Source organism: Rhinoraja longicauda, chromosome 25, assembly GCF_053455715.1.
Source record: "Rhinoraja longicauda isolate Sanriku21f chromosome 25, sRhiLon1.1, whole genome shotgun sequence".
In the NCBI taxonomy this organism is placed as follows: Eukaryota; Metazoa; Chordata; class Chondrichthyes; order Rajiformes; family Arhynchobatidae; genus Rhinoraja; species Rhinoraja longicauda.
This window is the reverse complement of record NC_135977.1, coordinates 31,478,426-31,501,019: the sequence shown is the minus strand read 5'-3', so window position 1 is coordinate 31,501,019 and position 22,594 is coordinate 31,478,426. Positions and strand designations below refer to the sequence as shown.

At 41.5% G+C, this 22,594-nt stretch overlaps 1 protein-coding gene across 1 annotated transcript in view; it reads right to left on the bottom strand.

The window, feature by feature from the left end:
* Window positions 1-1,775: 1,775 nt before the first annotated feature.
* Window positions 1,776-22,594, bottom strand: part of ksr2 (kinase suppressor of ras 2) — a 365,578-nt gene continuing 344,759 nt past the window's right edge. Inside the window, exon 21 of the mRNA XM_078421757.1 lies at window positions 1,776-15,771. Coding sequence (XP_078277883.1) covers window positions 15,753-15,771 — 19 coding nt within the window. The 3' untranslated portion in view covers window positions 1,776-15,752. The remainder of the gene's footprint in view (window positions 15,772-22,594) is intronic.

Genomic DNA, 22,594 nt, shown 5'->3' with positions numbered 1-22,594 from the left:
CGGTTCCACTTGGTTTCTTTATTTATATAATCTATATAAAGTGATCAGTCATGATCACATTGAAAGGTGGTGCTGGCTCGAAGGGCCAAATGGCCTCCTCCTGCACCTATTTTCTAAGTTCCTATGTAACATATTCCAACATCTTAAAAATGTTCTCCCACCAAAAGCTAAAATCAGCTGTTTACACTTCACCTTTCCATGCTTTAAAAAGGATCCAGAGAGCTCATGTAACCAAAGTCTCTGGAGGAATCCAGTCTGCTGAGGATTGGCGGGTGAGATAGAGAGATGGAGAAAATGAGAAAGAGACAGAGAGAAAGAGCAGAGACAGACAGAGAAAGAGAGAGAGACAAAGATGGAGAAAGTGAGAAATAGAGAGAAAGAGAGAAGAGCACTCTTTCTATTTCTGCAAATCTACCTGGTGGGCTATTCTCCTTAAGTAATAAATCACTGAACGTACACATGACCACTGAGAATAATTCAGTATAGATGGCTATTGGCAGTAATCGTATTCTCAGTATTTTCTTTCAATTTGTTATATTAGAGTTTTGCACATTGATTAAAGAAACAATTTATATAGTGGATCATGCTTATTCTGTTTTTCATATCTCTCAATTTTAATAATCAACCTTGAAAAATATTAGCTGTTACTTCTATATTAGAAGTGTATGGGGTCAACTCCAGATATTTTATGGGGAACTCCAGGAGAAACCCCCAGTTCAACAGTAACTGAGTGCAGCACTATCAGATGGATTATTAAAGTGAGACCTTATTAAGTGGAATTATTGAAAGGAAGAGGGTGTCCTGGAAACATCCTCATAAAGCTTCTCTACACTGCATTTAATTGCAGTGTTTATGTGGAATGGCGGGATTGTTTAACCATGAATCTGGACTTGTCGCAGGAAAAAAAAGATTACTAAGAAAATGAGATTACATTTTAATGTGGCAGATGGCAGATGACGGTGTACCAATACTAATATTCACATTTCAAAAAGACTACAATCAATCAAACTTGGGTAGTTTAGTTTTAGTTTGGACATACAGTGCAGAAACAGGATTTTCGGCGCACCGACCAGTGATCCCGGCACATAAACACTATCCTAAACACACTAGGGACAATTTACACATACACCAAGCCAATTAACCTACAAACCTGTATGTCTTTGAAGATCTCGGAGAAAACCCACGCGATCACGGGGAGATCGTACAAACTCCAGACAGACAGCACCCGTAGTCGGGGTCGAACCTGGGTCTCTGGCGCTGCAAGCACTGAAAGGCAGCAATTCTACCGCTGCGCCACCGTGCTTGTCTTGTGCTTGTCTTTATTCCAAAAGCTCAAATTATCACTCCTTGAAGGCACCAATGTTAGCTTGCAGCACCCACCAAGTAACTGAACAGTACAAGAATGATGGAAAAATGACACATAATATGGTAAATGAAACACCAATTGGTTAAATGTTTAATCCAAGCTGTCTTCCTTGTTTATTGCAGATGAGAAGGTAGAAAATATTTTTTAGAATGTTTTATCATTTACAGATATTAAATGATATATGATATATATACGCAAAGGAGAAGTGTGAAACAGAATGTGCAGTTGACCCTCAAGTTAGGTTATTAAAGCCCAGAGATTTTCAGTGGATAGTGATGATCAATTAATTTATTGTAAGTGAATATCAATGGATATTAATGTACTAACAAAATAATAAAAACACAACACAATCGATCATAAAGCCTTGTGGTGCAATAATTTTTTTAATTCTTTATTGGCATAAATAATCTGAACATCATAACCTCACCAAACTTTGCACAAAACACAAATTGATATTTGCAGTTCAAAGAGCTGATATCCAATAGAACAGATGAAATTATAAATTCATTTTTTAAAGTGTAGAAAATTTTATAAATGTTACTGTACAAATGTACACAAGAAACTAACTGCATCCTTGCAGCAGAAACAATTGTTCTTTCAGATGAAGTGACAAAATAATATCATTCCAGCCCATTTTACAACAGGCATTATCACTGACACTGAAATTACATGGTATCCATTAATTCTGCTTCATAATATACAAGCTCAATAAGTTGTAAAGGAAAGAGAGAGAAAAAAATCTAGCTTTGTTTACCATGGTAGGCTTTTGCAATTATTTTTCTGATAAAGCTGTTGAGGTCACTATTCACAAAGAAAACATGCTAAGTACTAACACTTGTGACTTTAAACAGTGACTTGCAAGCAAATTGGAGCTAATATAATATTTTAGTCATTTCTAATAGACACAGGACATTTGGCCATGCAGACTCATGGTTATTGTACAATGTGTCTTGTTTGTGAGTCTTCGGAGAGAACACCTCCCACTGACCACAGGTAATAAAGCTCCATGCACTCCCCTGCTACTAACTGCTTTGCACGCTTTATTCTTCCATTCCAATTGGTTGTCTTAAATAAAACATCAATTGCTATCATACTGTATGTGTCTGCTGCTCTCTGGCAGTGACTTGGAATCGAGATGGAAAGATGGATGCCATAGGGAGAGACCAGGAAATTTGATTGAAAATATCCATTTTTTGAATATTTGCAAGTTTGCCGTTGCTAGCTTTTTAAACTTTTGATGAAAGCACATTATCAAATTACCCATAGCCACCATTTCTCTTACTCTTTCTCATTATATAGCAGGAATCATATATTAATTAATATATATATAAATCTCTTTCATTTATTACTAGCAAGAACATTCTCACTGCCTCTGGGCAATGTGATAAAGAATACAACTAATTTGTTAAGATATGATTATATAAATTGTTTTTAGAAATTTACCATGCAGTCGTAATTTACATAATGATTTCCACTCAACTATTTCCCTTGGACTTCTTAAAGTAGGAATTAACACCAGCCTTTCAGAGTTTTATTTAAGTAGATTGGCACAGGTACTGTCAATTATTGCACAGTCCTTTTACTTCTAAAACCTTGGTACACATCTGGTCTAGAGGAATGAAAGCATTCTTCTGACATGTAAAAGATTTTCTACAAAATAAACATGATCAGACTCAATCTGTCAGTATAAAATCACTCTCAGTTCAGTTATCACTCATTTACCAATGTTGTGTTTGGAGGATGGCAAAAGGATGTCAGTAATGTATTACTTTATTCTGATTGTGAGAGGATTGTATTGGGCAGATTTAAGGCACATTGTTTAGACATTGAAGCTTTATTCTGCAACTGGCGAGCAGCTGCATGATGTTGGCATGGCTGCCAATATCAGCAAGCCACTATTTGGAAACACGTTTCCCAGTCCAGGATGTTCATGTCTCTCAACTTAAAATGAACAAAATTCAGCAAAAAAAAAAATCAACTGCAGAGGAATCAATATCAGAGTAAAAATACGATGGACTTACCTGCAATATACCTCCAGAAACGATAAGTAATTCAAAAACTATTGACCTGACAAAGCTGAAACCTCAAATGGGATACACGGTCAGTTATACACCAAATCAACTATGTGTGTTGGCTTTGCTGATGGGGGTGACCGTGCTTAGGAGTGGGACAGGCAATGCTGGTAGCGGCAAAGTCTGTGCTCCAGTGGTTGGTGACAAGTGATTTATATGCTATCGGGACAAGCTCAACTCGCAGCAGAGAGTTTTGTTATGATAGATTAGTTTCGCACTATTGTTAATTAGGAATGCCGGCATACTTGTTTAATATTTCTAGTGATATATTTTGTACTTCCTGCATTATAGGTGCACCAGTTTTATCTTTCAAATGCTGCACTGTCTTTCCTGATAATCTTTCCCATGATCTTTCTTAATAACATTAATTGACAGATTTTACTTTCATTTAGAGGAAGCATATTTCTGTCTATGTTCTAGCAGGAAAGTGCTAATTTCAAAATTGAATATTATTTTCTCACTGGTAAATCTTCCCATCGATTTCTTTAATTACCAGTTTCATATTTATAGAACACCACAATTTGATAACACAGGTTTTATAATCTAATTTGTATTGACAGCAAAATAAAATACTTTAAATTACATAACATTGAAATCAGGTCAGACCATGATTCAATACCATGATTTCTTTCAACATTAAAATTAAAGGTGAACAAGAGAACTACATTTTGATTGATTTCTAATTACTGTTAAAATTGGATAAAGAATCAGATTTCATTAAAACATCTTGGGTTAGATCTCGCTCGACTTGTGTGATAGTCCAAAAGAGTGATAATGAGTTAGTAGTTCACTTTCTCTCAATTCTGACATTTATTTCCATGGAAGCAGGAGAGTGATTCAGAAATAGGTCATAAGATCATAAGTGAAAGGAGCTGAATTAGGCCATTTGGCCCATCAAGTCTACTTCGCCATTCATTCATGGCTGATCTATCTCTCCCTCCTAACCCCATTCTCCTGCCTTCTCCCCATAACCCCTGACACCCGTATCAATCAGAATCTATCTATGCCTTAAAAATATCCATTGGCTTGGCCTCCACAGCTTTCTGTGGCAAAGAATTCCACAGATTCACCACCCTCTGACTAAAGAAATTCCACCTCATCTCCTTCCAAAAGGAATGCCCTTTAATTCTGAGGCTATGACCTCTAGTCCTAGACTCTCCCACTAGTGCAAACATCCTCTCATCCTTTGATCATCTTTGATTAAAGTCAAAATCTACAGAATATATTCAGGTTGACCAGTATGTCATTTGTTTAGTTTGGTTTAGTTTTAGAGATACAAAGTGGAAACAGGCCATTCGGCCCACCAATCTGTGCCTACCAGTGATCACCCGTACACTAGTTCTATCCTACACACGAGGGACAATTCATAGAAGCCAATTAAACTACAAACGTGCTCATCTTTGGAATGAGAGGAAGAACTGGAGCATCCGGAGAAAACACACAACGTTCCAGAGAGAACGAGAAAGAAAATGTCTAATGAGAATTTTTTTTAAAAAAATGTCTTCCTAGCTGTTATCAGGCAATTGAGCCATCCTAACACCATCTAGAGAGTGGTCCTGACCTACCATCAACCTCATCTTTAATTGGATTTTACTGGACTTTGTCCAGTTATTCCCTTTATTCTGTATCTGTACATTGTGGACAGCTTGATAACAATCTTGTACAGCTTTGACTTGATGGCACACAACAAAAAAGCTTTTCACAGCATCTCAGTACATGTGACAATAAACTAAACTGCACTAAAATGTGGAAAAATGAATTTTTTTAGTTTAGTTTATAGATACAGCACGGAAACAGGCTCAATGGCCCATCGAGTCCCCAACGACCGGCGATCCCCACCCTACACACACTAGGAATTATATACATTTATACCAAGCCAATTAACCTACATACCTGTCTTTAGAGTGTGGGAGGAAATCGAGGATCTCAGAGAAAACCCATGCAGGTCATGGGGAGAACGTACAAACTGCGTACAGACAAGCACCCAAAGTCCGGATCGAACCCAGGTCTCTGGCGTTGTAAGGCAGTAGCTCTACTGCTATGCCACCGTGCCGCCCAAAATATTCAATAATATTTTCCATTGGATACCGTCAAAATATGTTGACTTTATATCTTGTTAGCTTCTGAAATATTGAATTTCTGAATGTCAATCTTCCGATTCCTATAATGAAATCTAATAAGTATTCACCACGACTTCAATGGTTTAAATACCCTAGTAACTTCTGGGAAAATGACATAGATAAAAATAAATGATGTGAATATTTTTTTAAGATCTTGGCATGTCACTATTCCAATGCAAGACCGCCAACAGTCAGGCACAATTTGGCCCATTTAATTTAATTGAGAGATACAGCATGGAAAGAGGCCCTTTGGCCCACCTGGCCCATGCCGACCTTCGATCACCCGTTCACTCTAATTCTATGTCATTCCACTTCCGCAGCTACTTCCTACACACTAGGGGCAATTTGTAGGGGCCAATTAACCTACAGACCTACGTTTCTCTGGTACATTGGGAAAAAATGGAGCACCCGGAGGAAATGCACAGGGTCACAGGGAGAACGTGCAAACTCCACACAGACAGCATCCAAAGGATCACACCTGACTGGCGCTGTGAGGCAGCAGTTCCACCTGCTGTGCCACTGTGCCGTCAAAGTGAAGTAAGAAATCTGGAGGAAATGTGCTGACAGCTTGGTGCCAGGAATAAATCTTCCCTTCAACCAGCTCCCCACAAGTGCAACACTTCCTCGACCAAAATGAAACTGGACAGCATTTTTGCCATTCTAAATGTCCTGCAGTCAGAGGCAGCACATTGGATAAATTCCACGACACATGGAAGAACACAGACTGTTCCCATGGCCTCTCTGTCCACCTAGCCTGGCCTGGGAATATCCAGGTTACTGTCATTGATCTGCCCAAAATGTGTCAAATGGCAAGAGTTGAAAGTCAGTCATAACTGACATAACGTCCATACATATCCGTACATGAAGGATAAAGAGGCCACGTTGGACTTGGACCCAAACTTGCTTTGACATCACTTAAATTGCACCCCCCACCAATCCCCATTGATATTTACTACTAACTTGTTCTTGTCGATTTTGCTTATTAGTTAATAGTAACTGATAATTAAAATAGATATTTTGTAGCTTCTCTCCATTGCACGCCATGTGATGCTACTACATAGAGATATATTATGTGTCAGTTGCTGAGGTTTGTTTTGCGATTACCCGTGGCAACATTACGCAGTAAATGCCTGAAATAGCAGCCAGCTAACAATTCTATTTTTGCTCATTATGATAGCATACTTTTAATCATGTCTGAATACAGTCAAGAAGCTGATGAAGGGCGATGGGGCAAGAAAAATAATGGGAAAAGTAATAAAAGATCACTATTTTTGTAATCAGAGCGCATATAACATTTAAATGATGGGTGAAGAAGCAAATATTTAAATGTACACATTATAGAGACAAGTTAACAAAATGAACCCAAGCAAGTGAAAAGGCTTTGTACAAATAATGACTTGAATGAAACTGATAGTTCTTAAACTTTTCTAAAATCTCTTCAATGAATCTTTCAGCATTAAAGAGGAATATGTATATGTATAAGAAACATGTATTTTCTCTGGAAAATTAGCATTTGTTTGTGATTTCTGGAGAATATCCCTTAAATAAAAAGTGTTGATAAGGTGGTATGTGCTAACATAGAGTCATAGATTCATAGAGTGTGGAAACAAGCCCTTTGGCCCAACATGTCCCATCCACATCGACCCATCTATGTCCCATCTATACCAGTCCCATCTGCTTGAGTTTGGCCCATATCCCTCTAAACCTGTCTGTCCTGCCCCAGGCTTTTGTTCCTTTAGCAGTGTTTTACCGCCTCCTAGTGGTGATTTGTTTGAACAGGAAGTAGGTCTCTTGTGACCTCAAAGCAGCCATTTTCTCCACAGGCAGTCCAAGAAGCACACTTGTATCTTATCCGCTGCCATCCTTTCCTTGAAGCTTGTGAAAGCATCATCTTTTCACTCTTGATTCATGAATGCACCTACAACGGCATCTTATTAAAAGGCACAACTAAGATGATCCCTGACTCTTATGCATTTATTGGACGGAGTTTGGCTTGCTGTTAAATTGTGTTGCCACATAATGAGAACAGTGCAGTGAAAAGATGTCAATCCTACAAGCAAAGCAAGCTTCATGGTAGTAGACTGCATACAAATCCTGCATCATGTCTGAAGAAGGCAGACCAACGGCCCCTGCAGAGAAAGGCAAGGCCATCGCCATGGCAGCTTTATCACTCTACACGACGGACCATACGTCAGAGGCGGGCTCAGGACTATCACGTCGATCTGGGTCATCAGCTGCTGCTGCAGCCACCAAGGCACGGGCACATGCTGAAGCCGCACGGACACGTGCACAATTTACACAGAGGGAAAATGCTATCAAACTTGATAAAATTAAACTGGAGACGACCCATCAGCTTGACCGGGCCAAATTAGAGGCAGACTTAGATATGTTACGTCAGGAAAAGGAGGCAGCCGCGGCTCTGGTTGAAGCCGAAGTACTAGAGGCAGCAGCGGCAGCAGAGCCCGATGAAGAGTTCCCGAGAAAGTCAAACCATGCCACCTCAGTGCAAAGCAGAATGGATCGTACGGGAGTCTATGTAAGGGCACAAGCTCACTTCACTGAGAGGGCTAATCAAACGCAGAACGCTTGTACAAGAGAGAGCCGCCTTTCCAAAATCATCCCGATTCAGCCAATAGGAAGCAGCTCATTCCTGCACACTGCGCATACCAGGAAGGCATTTCAGCACATCCGAAGCTAACCAAGCTCGAGTCTCCCGACCCCCATCCATATTACTTCAGACATGGAGATGATCTCAGGGCAGGCTCACACCCAGCACCCCATCACCAGCCAGACCCTCGAGACATGTTAGACTTTGCTAGATTTTTAGCACATCGTGAACTCAATAATACAGGTCTCACGAAGTTCGACGACCGACCAGAGACATTCAGGGCATGGAAGTCAGCTTTCATCAACGCCATTCACGGCCTAGATCTTACAGCTGGGGAGGAACTGGATCTACTCACAAAATGGTTGGGCAAGGAATCATCAGAGCATGTGAGGAGAATTCGATCTGTCCACGTGTCTGACCCCAGCTTCTCAAGCATCCAGCCCCTCTATAGGTCATGGCGGGGAGGAAGGAGCCTCGTCTTCATTACCATCCGTGAACAGCGCATGTACAGAGGTCTGTGGCAAAGGTCTTACAGCCAGGTCCTGTTCAAAGATTTGTTTGGTCCAAGACTATCCAAAGGGTAGGCGGGAGAATGCAGTGAAGATGTACGCAATGCTCGACGATCAAAGCAACCGATCGCTAGCAAAGTCAGAGTTTTTTGAGCACTTTCACATCAACAGCAAAGCATCTCCTTACTCATTGAAGATCTGTGCCGGCATCACAGACACAGCCGGGAGAAGAGCTGACGGTGATCAGATAGAGCCTGTACATGGTGGAGTTAGTCTGTCACTCCCAACACTGATAGAATGTAATGAAATACCGGATAACAGATCTGAGATACATACACCTGAGGCTGCCCGTTACCACCCACACTTGAAGTTCATTGCCCCAGAAATCCCAGAACTGGATGAGAAAGCTCAAATCCTCCTTCTGCTAGGCCGCGACATCTTGAGAGTCCACAAGGTGAGGAAGCGAGTGAACGACGCCCCCTTTGGCCTCAAGCTGGACCTGGGGTGGGTTCTAGTAGGTGATGTATGTTTGGGCAGCTCCCATATGCCAAGGGTGCAATGCTTCATAACCAGTGTGTTAGAGAATGGCAGGCCTTCAACCTACACACCGTGCGAAAACCACATCCATCTCAAAGAGAAGCTGAGCGTCAGAGATGACAAACATGGGTTTTATCATGCCTTCAAAGGTGACTAGACAGGCAAAACAGACAAAGATCACCTTGGACACTCAGTGTTTGAGCAGACAGACAACGACAACAAACTTGCGCTCTCTATCGAGGATGAGATCTTTTTGGACACCATGGAAAAAGAGATCTTCCAAGAAGAAGCCAACAGCTGGGTGGCTCCACTTCCCTTTAGACACCCAAGACCATCTCTCTCCAATAACAGAGAGCAAGCGCTCAATCGCCTCTTCTCCTTGCGACGCACCTTGCAAAAGAAGCCAGAAAGGAAACAACTATTCATCGACTTCATTCAGAGGATATTCAAAAATGACCATGCTGAGCCGGCACCTCCTTTAGCTGTAAACCAAGAATGTTGGTATTTGCCGACATTCAGAGTTTACCATCCAAGAAAGCCCGACCAAATTAGAGTCGTTTTCGACTCCAGCGCGCAGTACCAGGGTCTCTCTCTCAACAGTGTCCTCCTAACGGGTCCCGACTTGAACAACAGCCTCCTGGGGGTCCTGATCCGGTTCAGAAAGGAGCCGGTCGCAATAACAACAGTTATCCAGCAAATGTTTCATTGTTTCACAGTGAGGGAGGACCACAGGGACTATCTGAGGTTTCTTTGGTTCCGTGACAATGACCTGGACAAGGACATCGTAGAATATAGGATGATGGTCCACGTGTTTGGAAATAGTCCTTCCCCTTCACTGGCTATCTACGGGTTCAGACGGGCAGCAAGAGAAGGTGAACCTGAATATGGAATTGACACTCACAAGTTTGTAGAACGCGACTTTTGCATGGACGATGGCCTTACGTCACTGCCTACTGAAGAAGAGGCAATCGATCTGCTGCAGAGAACGCAGGCCTCACTAGCAGAGTCGAATCTAAGGTTGCACAAAATTGCATCTAGCAGTCAGCAGTGCTGTCAGCATTCCCTCCTGAGGATTGTGCCAAAAACATCAAAGACCTGGATCTTGGAGATGAAACTATGCTTATTCAGCATAGCCTTGGTCTGCGCTGGGAGATCACCACAGACACGTTTACCTTCCAGACACCAAGTGATAACAAACCATTCACAAGGCGTGGAGCCCTGTCAACAGGTTAAGTCCAGAGATCGACTCTGAGATTCGCCCTCAGCCCCAAGTCACCACATCTTCCACCAGTGTGAAAGACAGACAACTTGGTTCAGAACGCTTTGAACGTTTCTCCATATGGGACAGTTTGCTGAAGGGAATCGCCTCACTTATCCATGTGGCCCGCTCTTTCAAGTCCTCCTCTGTCAATCGATCACACAGATGCACTGGTTGGCACCAGTCTGAACAACCGCATCCTCAAGAGGAGCTAGTTCAAGCCAAGACTATAGCCATCCTCTCTGTTCAAAGGTCAGTTTTCCCCGAGGAATACAACGTTCTCATGGAAAAGAGAAACATTCCCAAGAATAGTGCTCTGGCTATGTTGAATCCTGTCCTAGATGAGAATGGACAGGAGTTGGCGGTCGTCTGGCACATGCACAACTGAACAATGAAGAAAGGAATCCTGTTGTCTTACCCGGCCGCCACCACATCTCCACCTTATTGATACGTCACTATCATAACCGAGTCCAGCACCAGGGCCGCCTGTTCACTGAGGGAGCTGTGCGCACTGCGGGATTCTGGCTGATTGGTGGTAAGACATGTGTCAGCAGTGTTCTTCACAAATGCCTCGTATGCAGGAAGCTCAGTGGGGAAAACCACCACCAGGTGATGGCCAACTTACCAGAGGAACGAGTAAGCACATCTCCTCCATTCTCATACGTCGGCCTGGATGTGTTTGGTCCTTTCACAGTCACCGCACACAGAACTAGAGGAGGGCATGCTCATGGCAAGCGCTGGGCTGTGCTTTTCTCTTGTATGAGCACCAGAGCAGTCCATATTGAAGTTATCGAGACGATGGAGACTTCAAGCTGCATTAATGCTCTCCGAAGGTTCTTTGCTATTCGAGGACCTGCAAGGCAGTTGCGCTCTGACTGTGGGACAAACTTCGTAGGAGCAAGCAAAGAACTGGGATTCCACAAGATGGCGAAGGGACCAGTGGTTCAGGAATACCTGAGGGACCACTCTTGCACATGGGAATTCAATCCGCCCCATGCCTCCCACATGGAAGGGGCTTGGGAGCGTATGAGAGGGATTGTCTGAAGGATACTGGACTCTATGTTGATGCAGGTCAAGTCACAACCTCTCTCTCATGAGGTTCTCTGCACATTCATGGCAGAAATCTCTGCGATAATCAATGCAAGACCATTGACTCCTGTGTCTACCGACCCAGATTCACCCTTGATACTTAGCCCAGCCATGCTTCTTACCCAAAAGGTTGGATTACCTCCACCAATGGGAGGGCAACCACTTCAGACAGAAATGGAAATGTGTGCAGAGTTCTGGTATCGCTGGAGGCGTGAATATCTTCCCACTCTGCAGACCCGCCGCAAATGGAAGTCAACACAGCCGGACATTCAGAAGGGAGACCTTGTTCTGATGAGAGACGCTCAAGTAGCGCGCAATGAGTGGTACTTGTCTCCGATGTCTTTAAAAGTCCAGATGAGAAGGTACGCAAGATACAAATCAAGGTTTCCAAGGACGGATCGTGCAAGACATACCTCAGACCGGTCACGGAAGTCATCCTTATGTTGTCAAGGAAAGACCAAGATAGCTAACTAGTTATGACATCTTATAGATGCCAGGCGGGGAGTGTCCTGCCCCAGGCTTTTGAGTTCCTTTAGCAGTGTTTTACCGCCTCCTAATGGTGATTTGTTTGAACAAGAAGTAGGTCTCTTGTGACCTCAAAGCAGCCATTTTCTCCTCAGGCAGTCCAAGAAGCAGACTTGTATTTTATCCGCTGCCATCCTTTCCTTTAAGCTTGTGAAAGCATCATCTTTTCACTCTTGATTCATGAATGCACCTACAACAGCATCTTATTAAAAGGCACAACTAAGATGATCCCTGACTCTTATGCATTTATTGGACGGAGTTTGGCTTGCTGTTAAATTGTGTTGCCACATAATGAGAACAGTACACTATCCTATCCATAAAGAACACAATTTGCCAAGGTTAATTTAAGATGGCTTAAATAAACACACGAGGGAGATAAGGATAAATTGTACGCTGATAAGAGTGAAACATGGAGTGATAAGGGACTTAAGTGTAGAATGCAAACGCCACATATATTTGTTTAGAGGAATGATTTATTTCAGTATTGTAAATTCTATGTCATCTTTTAATAAATGTGAAGAATATTTAATGTTCACCAAGTGAAGCAGTATCAATAGAAAGAGACGTGTTGGAAGGAACTGCAGATGCTGGTTTAAACCGAAGATAGACACAAAATGCTGGAGTAGCTCAGCGGGACAGGCACCCATTCCTTCTCTCCAGAGATGCTGCCTGTCCCGCTGAGTTACTCCAGCGTTTTGTGTCTATCACAAGAATGAGAAGCAGGTTTTAACATTTTGGATCAATGATTTTGCCTGAAGCTGTATTTTACGATTTGTTTTGATTAGGACAACAGCGTTCAATATCTTTTCAGACCTTGGTTATGCAATGTCAGAGAACAGAGTGAAGGAGCTAATTCAATAAGGAAAACGGTCAGATGCCAGCTACAGAAAGCCAAATAAAATGCCCACTTCTTCAAGACTCAGATGATAAAGGGCCCAAAGGATTAGATATTTTCTAGATATACAAAAGGGGTAACTGTTAAATATTAACATTATCTGCTGGTACTTAGGGTTACAGTTTAATCAAGTTTGACTAATCTCCATACTGAAGTTGGTGGTTTTCTTATTTTTTTTAAGCCATGGTAACATAAATTAAGGTGCTGATCAAAGTAACTGAAAGAAAAAATCCACTGACCAATTGGAGAGTTCAGGATTCGGGTACTTTTGATATTTACATTATATTAAAAAAACAAACAGGCATACTTTTGACCTGATAATATTCATCCACAATTCTGTAATAATGGGCATTCGCTTCCATTTCCACGAAACTACTTTTTCAGTGGATGTTAGTCCTATTTATCTAGAATTTTCCTTAATACATTCACAAGTTTTAGCAGCTGCTGGCAAGCTTATATTTATTAATCATCCTTAAACCCACCTAAAATTAGGGTAATTAAGAGTCATCTCCTTGCTGTGGGTCTGGAGACAGGTTAAGATGACAAGCTTTCAGCTCCAAAGGACATTAATAAACCAATTGGGATCTTAGCCAGTTATTTTTACTAATATGCTGGCCATCTATTCCAGATATGCCAAAGTTACATTCACTTTCTCCTCAGACATTACCTATACTTATACATATGGTTTATTAACCATGTTTTTAAATTAGTAGCCCAGTAACATAAATATAAATATCCCCAAAATAGCCAGATCTCACGAATTAATGGTCTTCACTGTTCCTCATCTGTTATTTGTTCAGGTGTCTTTAATGAATAAATGCTAGCTAGTAATTACAATAAATCTTTCGGTCTGTCTTGTCACCTCAGTCTGAATAGTCCCAACCTGAAACACTGTCTGTCCATTTCCCTCCACAGATGCTTTCTGACCCTCTGAGTTCCTCCAGTACTTTGTATTTAGCTCAAGATTCCAGCATCTGTAGCCTTCAATATCGATTTAACAGTCGATTTCAATTCACTTGACAAGGTACGTTACCTTCTAGCTCGTAGCCGCAAGTGGGATGCTAATCGATTCTGGGCCTTTTCCCAAACTAAACATCACTACACCCTTAAGAATGAACAGTAATTTTAGGCTGATGTTTAGTGAATGAGAGCATCTAATCAAGTCCAAGGAAAGCAGCAAAGTTATAATAAAAACAACCTGCTGGTAAAATTCCTGCAATTCGTAATTTAGTCTGAAAGCTGGCACATGAACAAAGCTGTGTTGCCTACTTGATATTTACATTATTATTGTTGCCAAAATAACATAGTCAAGAATTACATGTCCCTACCACCCCCACGGACTGGTAAAAAACACATTCTATATGTTAGGCCTTTAAAGACTCATTAGTGGGGGATGATATTCCTCCTGATTTCCTGTAAGTGGCTGTGGTGCGTTAATAGGCAGCACAGTGGTGAAGCTCATAGAACCCGTTGCCTCAGTGCTAGAGATCCACCATAAACTGCCCCAATGTGTGGGCGAGTGGTAGAATCTGGGGGTGTTGATGAGAATGTGCAGAGAATAAAAGATGATAGTGACAGGGGATTTGTGCTAATGGGTGGCTGATGCTTGACATAGACTCAGGGAGCTGAAGGACTTGCTGTATTTCACTGCAGCTCTATGACTTATTAAGCACTGCAGAAGGCACTGCCTGTTACTCTTTGTACTAACACTGGCAGGATGCCAGTGAGTGGAGGTGGTCTGCTGGACCTCCTGTTGTTTTATATCTCCATTCAGGATTTTTGTTCATTATTTAGTAAAAGCAGACACCCTACCTACACTCTTGATAAATTCAAAATGTAGCAGCCAGCAACATGTACATAGCCACGGGAGTGCGATTCACAGAGTATTGAGCAGCATGAGTTCTGCTTTCCATAGAGCTGTGTATTGGAACTATATCTCTTAGATTAGGCATGCTGTATAATACAGTCCAGCTCTTGAGGATCATGGATATAATCACATCAAAAGAGTAATGCCAATAATTGTATTCAATGGCAAGTCTGAGACTTGAACAACAGCATCATTTGGTACAAGTTAAAGGTCTATATTTTCACAGACCATATCAAGCATCATAGTTGTGAAGTTCAATAATATACGCAGGAGCCCAATATCAGGGTGCATGATGCAGGCAGAAGAGTCTAGGAATATCCCTGTGGCTTTTTGATGTGCGTTCTGCAGCTCTGTGATGCCACCGATGGTACAAAAAGTCGCCCCCTCTCCTTCTCTAGTGGAACTAATGTCTTCAAACACCTCAGCTTATGGGGTAATTTGAACACATTTTTGGTAGTGTATCACAATTAATTAATTAAATTTTGAAAGCAGAAATTGTATTACAGTTTGGGCCCATCTTCATTTGCTGGTGTTAATGCGGGAGAAAATGATAGATTAGAAAAGCACTAATAATTTTCTTTCCAACAGAGAACAGCGTGTGATATTCAACACAAGATGTTTAGAAGTACAGTAAAACATTGATAATCTCCCATCCAATTACATAGAAATACCAGCCTATCTAGGCAAGATATGATTCCTATGCTCCATTTGAGACACTGGAACACAGGTTCCCATCTTCATTCTGACACAGCAGGGCACCAGTTCCCATGCTGACTCTGACACACCGAAGCTCTGGTTTGCTTGTTCCCTTTGAATCGCTGGGACCCTGTTCACACTTTCTCTCTGACACACTGGGACTTTGGTTACCTTGATTTAGGTCACACACTGGATTCACTGGAAATTGTATTATTCTCCTGTGTAACATCTAAAAAAAAGGTGAATTAAAATTAGGTTGAGATATTTGACACAGGAACAACATAGTGCATATCTGCCAGCTGAGCACCACTAAAGTCTTGAGCAGTCTGGATTCATGTATTTTATAAAAGCAAATTAGGAGAAATTATTTATACTAAGAAATACAAGAGATTTTGGATGGTGAGCAAAAAAACATTTTTTAAATACATGTTTGATGGCAGGTTGTTCCGATTTGTGCACACCAATGTTTGTGACAATAGATATTCAGGTACATCAGATACATTCAAGTATTAGGTGTACCTGTGGAGAGAGCCTTTAGTACCTTATGGTAACAATTTTAGCATAATTGAACAATCAAGAATCTGAGGAAATTGTGTACATTTTAAATTTTACTCTCTGGCCAATTTCACTTTCTGTGATAGACACAAAAAGCTGGAGTAACTCAGCGGGACAGGCAACATCTCTGGAAAGAAGGAATGGGTGACATTTCGGGTCAAGACCCTTCTTCACTTTCTGTGAAGTCAATTGGTAATTCTAAGTAATCCTGGCTGGGGACATCTATGGGTTTGATTGTATAACATTTCATGAGAATCCTTTATCAGATGGTTCATCTGGCACATCCTCACATCTGCTCTGCCCTTCATTCTCCCAAAATATTTTTCTTCATTGATCAGAAGCATTGGATTTAGTGTTGTCCAATGAACCTTATTTAATAAGGGAACTCAAGGTTAAGGAACCACTAGGAGGTAGTGACCATAATATGATAAGTTTTAATCTGCAATTTGAGAGGGAGAAGGTTAAATCAGAAGTGTCAGTGTTGCAGTTGAACAAAGTTGAACTATGAAGGCCCATGAGAGAGGAGCTGGCCTAGGCGACTGGAAAAGGCTTCTAGCAGGAATGACGGTGGAACAATAATGGCAGGAATTTCTAGGCATAATCCACAAGATGCAGGAACATTTCAATCCAAAGAGGAAGAAAGATTCTAAGGGGAGTAAGAGGCAACCGTGGTTGATAAGGGAAGTTAGGGATGGAATAAAACTAAAAGGTGTATAATGTGGCAAAGAGTAATGGGAAGCCAGAGGATTGGGAACTTTCAATAGACAATAGGTGCAGGAGTAGGCCATTCGGCCCTTCAAGCCAGCACCACCATTCAATGTGATCATGGCTGATCATTCTCAATCAGTACCCCGTTCCTGCCTTCTCCCAATACCCCCTGACTCTGCTATCCTTAAGAGCTCCATCTAGCTCTCTCTTGAATGCATTCAGAGGCCTCCACTGCCTTCTGAGGCAGAGAATTCCACAGATTTACAACTCTCTGACTGAAAACATTTTTCCTCATCTCCGTTCTAAATGGCCTACCCATTATTCTTAAACTGTAGCCCCTGGTTCTGGACTCCCCCAACATTGGGCAGCAAAGGACAGCAGAAGGTAACAAAAAGGGCAATACGGGGTGAAAAGATGAAGTACGAGGGTAAGCTGGCCAAAAATATAAAGAAGGATAGTAAAAGCTTCCTTTGGTATGTGAAGAGAAAAAGATTAGTAAAGACAAATGTGGGTCCCTTGAAGGCAGAAACAGGTGAAATTATTATGGGTAACAAGGAAACGGCAGAAGAGTTGAACAGGTACTTTGGTTCGCTCTTCACTAAGGAAGACACAAACAATCTCCCAGATATACTAGAGGACAGAGGATCTAGGGAGACTGGGGAACTGAAAGAAATTTGCATTAGGCGAGAAATAGTATTGGGTAGACTGATGGGACTGAAGGCTGATAAATCTCCAGGGCCTGATGGTCTGCATCCCAGGGTACTCAAGGTGGTGGCTCTAGAAATCGTGGACGCATTGGTGATCATTTTCCAATGTTCTATAGATTCAGGATCAGTTCCTGTGGATTGGAGGGTAGCTAATGTTATCCCACTTTTCAAGAAAGGAACGAGAGAGAAAACAGGAAATTATAGACCAGTTAGACTTACATCGATGGTGGGGAAGATGCTGGAGTCAATTATTAAAGAAGTAATAATGGCGCATTTGGATAGCAGTAAAAGGATTGGTCCAAGTCAGAGTGGATTTATGAAGGGGAAATCCTGCTTGACTAATCTTCTGGATTTTTTTGAGGATGTGACTAGTAAAATGAATGAAGGAGAGCTAGTGGATGTAGTGTATCTGGACTTTCAGAAAGCCTTTGATAAGGTCCCATATAGGAGATTAGTGGGCAAAATTAGAGTACATGGTATTGGGGGCAGGGTATTGACATGGATAGAGATTTGGTTGGCAGAAAGGAAACAAAGAGTAGGAGTAAACGGGTCCCTGTCAGAATGGCAGGCAGTGGTGAGTGGAGTACAGGGGCCTGGTGAGACCACATCTGGAGTATTGTGTGCAGTTTTGGTCTCCTAATTTGAGGAAGGACCTCAATTGCTATTGAGGCAGTGCAGTGTAGATTCACGAGGTTAATTCCTGGGATGGTGGGACTGTCATATGAGGTAAGATTGGAAAGACTGGGCTTGTATTCACTGGAATTTAGAAGGATGAGAGGGGATCTTATAGAAACGTATAAAATTATAAAAGGACTGGACAAGCTAGATGCACGAATAAAAGTTCCCAATGTTGGGGGAGTCCAGAACCAGGGGCCACAGTCTAAGAATAAAGGGGAGGCCATTTTAAACTGATATGAGAAAAAACGTTTTCACCCAGAGAGTTGTGAATTTGTGGAATTCTCTGCCACAGAAGGCAGTAGAAGCCAATTCACTGGATGAATTTAAAAGAGAGTTAGATAGAGCTCTGAGGGCTAGCGGAATCAAGGGATATGGGAGAAGGCAGGCACGGGTTACTGATTGTGGATGATCAGCCATGATCACAATGAATGGCGGTATTGGCTCAAAGGGCCAAATGGCCTCCTCCTGCACTTATTTTCTATGTTTCTATTCAATGGGAGGTTTAAATTATCTCCCTTCATTAAAGGGGTAAATAATACATTGTTGAGACAGCTGGCAGCTATCCATTAACTATTACATCCAAATATACTGTGGATATGAACTGAGGCATTACCATTGTTTGACTAGCAGTATGTAATTCAAAATATAATTTATATTACCCCAGCTATTTTTAATGCTAAATCATTCGTTACTACATTCTCCATTATAATTTTCTATGAGAGGATTGCTTTTCATAAACACATTCAATTACAATATTTCTTCATGTGCATCTATTCCCTGTGCTGTTTCGTGACAGATACTTTATGCAGCTTATTACTGAGCTATTCCTCAGGCCACACTGCTTCATCTGATTTTCCTCCTGTTATTGGGGCAGAGTTTACTTTCTGAGTGGAGATAATAAACAAAACTACAAGTTCTGTAAATTTGAAATGTAAACGGAAATGCTGAAAATGCATGCAGGTCCATGCAAGGAAAAGGATATACAAAAAAAATATTTTCAGGTGTCATTTGAACTGTAAATGGGAGATTAATCTGATTCTGTATATTATTGAGAGAAACAAATAGGTTAAGCAAAGAGGTTGCATGTTTATTTTTTATTGCCTTTAACAATAGTTACAACTTTCTTGGTTTTCTGTTACCTGTTGTTCAGTGACTGTCATTTAGAACTCACTCCACAGGTCTGACCGATAGGTAGCCTATGTTCTTTCTTTATTGGTGCTGGTGGATCTGATGTGCATCATCAGCACTGTCTGTTTTAATATTTTTGTCAGCGATAAATCGATACATATAGTATCTTCTGTGCCAGCTCTGCCATTTGTGGCAGAATGTTACACATTTAAATCCCATTTGAGGGATTTAATCTTGGGTGACATATCTCAGTGTATTGCTGGGGATAACGCCATTATCAAGAGAGGCATCTCTATCAGATGAAACATGAAAATCAGTCTCCATCTGGTCTCTTAGGTGGAGGTAGAAATTCCACAGCAGTACTTGGAAGAGGGACAGTGGAGTTACAGAAAATGACCTGGACAATACTAAAATAATCCATTGAGTCATTATCACATTGCAGCTTGTGAGAACCTGCTGGGTGCCCTATAAATTTACAGTTATCGCACTCCACTGAATATAAAGCTCTGCAAGAAAAAAAAACTGCAGATGCTGGTTTAAATCAAAGGTAGGCACAAAATGCTGGAGTAACACAGCAGGTCAGGCAGCATCTCTGGAGAGAAGGACCCTTCTTCAGATATAAAGCTCTGATATGTCTTGAAAAGGATTGAAATGAACTATATAATTGGTACCTTTACTTCTTTGCATATTATGGACTACTTTTCTTAATTAAAAAAGTATAGTCAACTCTTTGCCTCATTAGAGTAGTTTCAACCATTCATAAAGGCTCATTGTATAATTGTGTCCCTATGTCTTTCAAATACTGTCCATTTAACAGATGAATTATTGAACATTGGGTATGGGGTTGATGCATGTTAGTTGCTTGAGTCGTAAAAGGTTATTAATGCTGTTGTTATTGGGAAAGTCCTCCCACACTCCAAAGACATTTAGGTTTGTAGGTTAATTGGCTTGGTATAATTGTAAATTGTCCCCAGTGTGTGTAGATAGCATTATGTGTGGGGGTCACTGGTCGGCGTGGACTTGGTGGACTAAAGGGCCTGTTTACGTGCTGTATCTCTAAACTAAACTAAATTAAACTAAACTAAACAGAGTAATTTGAGCAAAGAACTCAAGTGGCAATGAGAAGAGTCAAAAGGGCTTTGGCGAGTTGAATTAAAGAAAATCCCACAACGTTTTATACTTGCATTAAAACAAGAGAGTAACCAGGGCGAAGGTAGGACCACTCAAGGATAAAGGAGGGAATTAGTGGCTGGAGTCTGGGGGTGTAGGTGAGGTACTAAACTAGTTATTTGCAGCTGTTTTCACTAAGAAGAATTTCTAAGAGGATTCTGAGATCAGTGTGCAGAATACTGATAGGCAAGGACAGTTTGAGATTAAGGAGGAGGTGGTTTTGGAAATTTTGAATAGCATTAAGGTTGAAAAATCCCCAGGATTTCATGGGATTTATCCCAGGTTATTGAGAGGGCCAGAGAGGAGATTGTGGGAGCCTTGACGAAGATCTTTGAGTCTTCTGCAGCCATAGGCTAGGTCCTAGAGAACTGGAGAGAAGCCAATGTGGTCAGTGGTAAGGAAGCTAATGGAGAGGAATCTGCAGGATAGGATTTACTCCCTGTGGAAGAGATTGGGTTAATTCGGGACAGTCAACATAGCTTTGTACACAACAGGTCGTATCTTGCTAACTTGATAATTTTTTGACAAAGGTGACAAAGGTAACAAAGGTGATCGATGTGGGAAGAGCAGTGGTTATTTACATGGATTTTAGTAAGATATTTGATAAATTCCTCCATGATAGGCTGATCCAAAAGATTAAGATGCACAGGATAAACAATGACTTGGTCATATGTATTCAGAACTGGCTTATAGTGTCATAGAGTGATACAGCATGGAAACAGGCCCTTCCGCCCAACTTGCCCACACTGGGCAACATGTACCAGCTACACTAGTCTCGCGTTTGGTCCATATCCCTCCAAAATGTCCTATCCATGTACCTGTCTAACTGTTTCTTACACGTTGGGATAGTCCCTGCCTCAACTACCTCCTCTGGCAGGTCGTTCCATACACCCACCACCCTTTGTGTGAAAAAGGTACCCCTCAGATTCCTATTAAACCTTTTCCTCTTCACCTTACCCCTATGCCTTCTGGTCCTCGATTCACCTACTCTGGGCAAGAGACACCTTGTGCATCTACCTGATCTATCCTCTCATGATTTTGTACACCTCTATAAGATCACCCCTCATCCTCCTGCGCTCCAAGGAATAGAGTCCCAGCCTACTCAACCTCTCCCTATGGCTCAGACCCTCTGGTCTTGGCAACATCCTCGTAAATCTTCTCTGTACCCTTTCCAGCTTGACACCATCTTTCCTATGACATGGTGCCCAGAACTGAACACAATACACTAAAGTGGCCTCAAAAACGTCTTGTACAACTGCAACATGACCTCCCAACTTCGATACTCAATACTCTGACTGATGAAGTCCAATGTTCCAAAAGCCTTTTTGACCACCCCATTTACCTGCAACTCCACCTTCAAGGAACCATGTACCTGTACTCCTAGATCGCTCTGCTCTACAACACTCCCAAGAGCTCTACCACTCACTGTGTAGGTCCGGCCCATGTTAGACTTCCCCAAATGCAACACCTCACAATTCTCTGTACTGATACACAACAGAGGGTTGAGGTGGAAGGACAATATTCAAACAGGAGATCTGTAACCAGTGGAGTTCCGTGATGATTTCTGCTGGGATCTCTGCTGTTTGTGATGAATATAAATGACTTCTCTGTAAAAGTAGACGGATTGGATAGTAAGTTTGCAGACGACAACAAGATTGATGAGGTCACAGACTGTGTGGAACGCTGTTACAGCTGTGTGTAGATCAGCCACCGAAATAGGCAGATAAATGGCAGATGAAATTTAATCCGAGCAAGTATGAGATGTTGCATTTTGAGAGGTCAAATGTGAGGGGACAATATACAATTAATGACATAACCCTCAACAGCATTGATGAACAGAGGGGTGATGGGGTCTGTCCATAACTTGGTGGCATAGGTAGAGTGATAAAGAAGTTGTATAGATGAGGGCATTGAGCGCAAGAGTCAGGAAGTCATAATGCAGCGTTATTGGAATCAATAAGGTGATATCAGTAAGGTGTCTCCACACACTGCTTTGCATTTGGAGTGATCAATGAATTTCACTGCAAATAATTCAATTAATTCTAATTATAATTCTATTGATTGACGATAAATTGGATCAATATTGTAATGAGAGCCATGCCACCT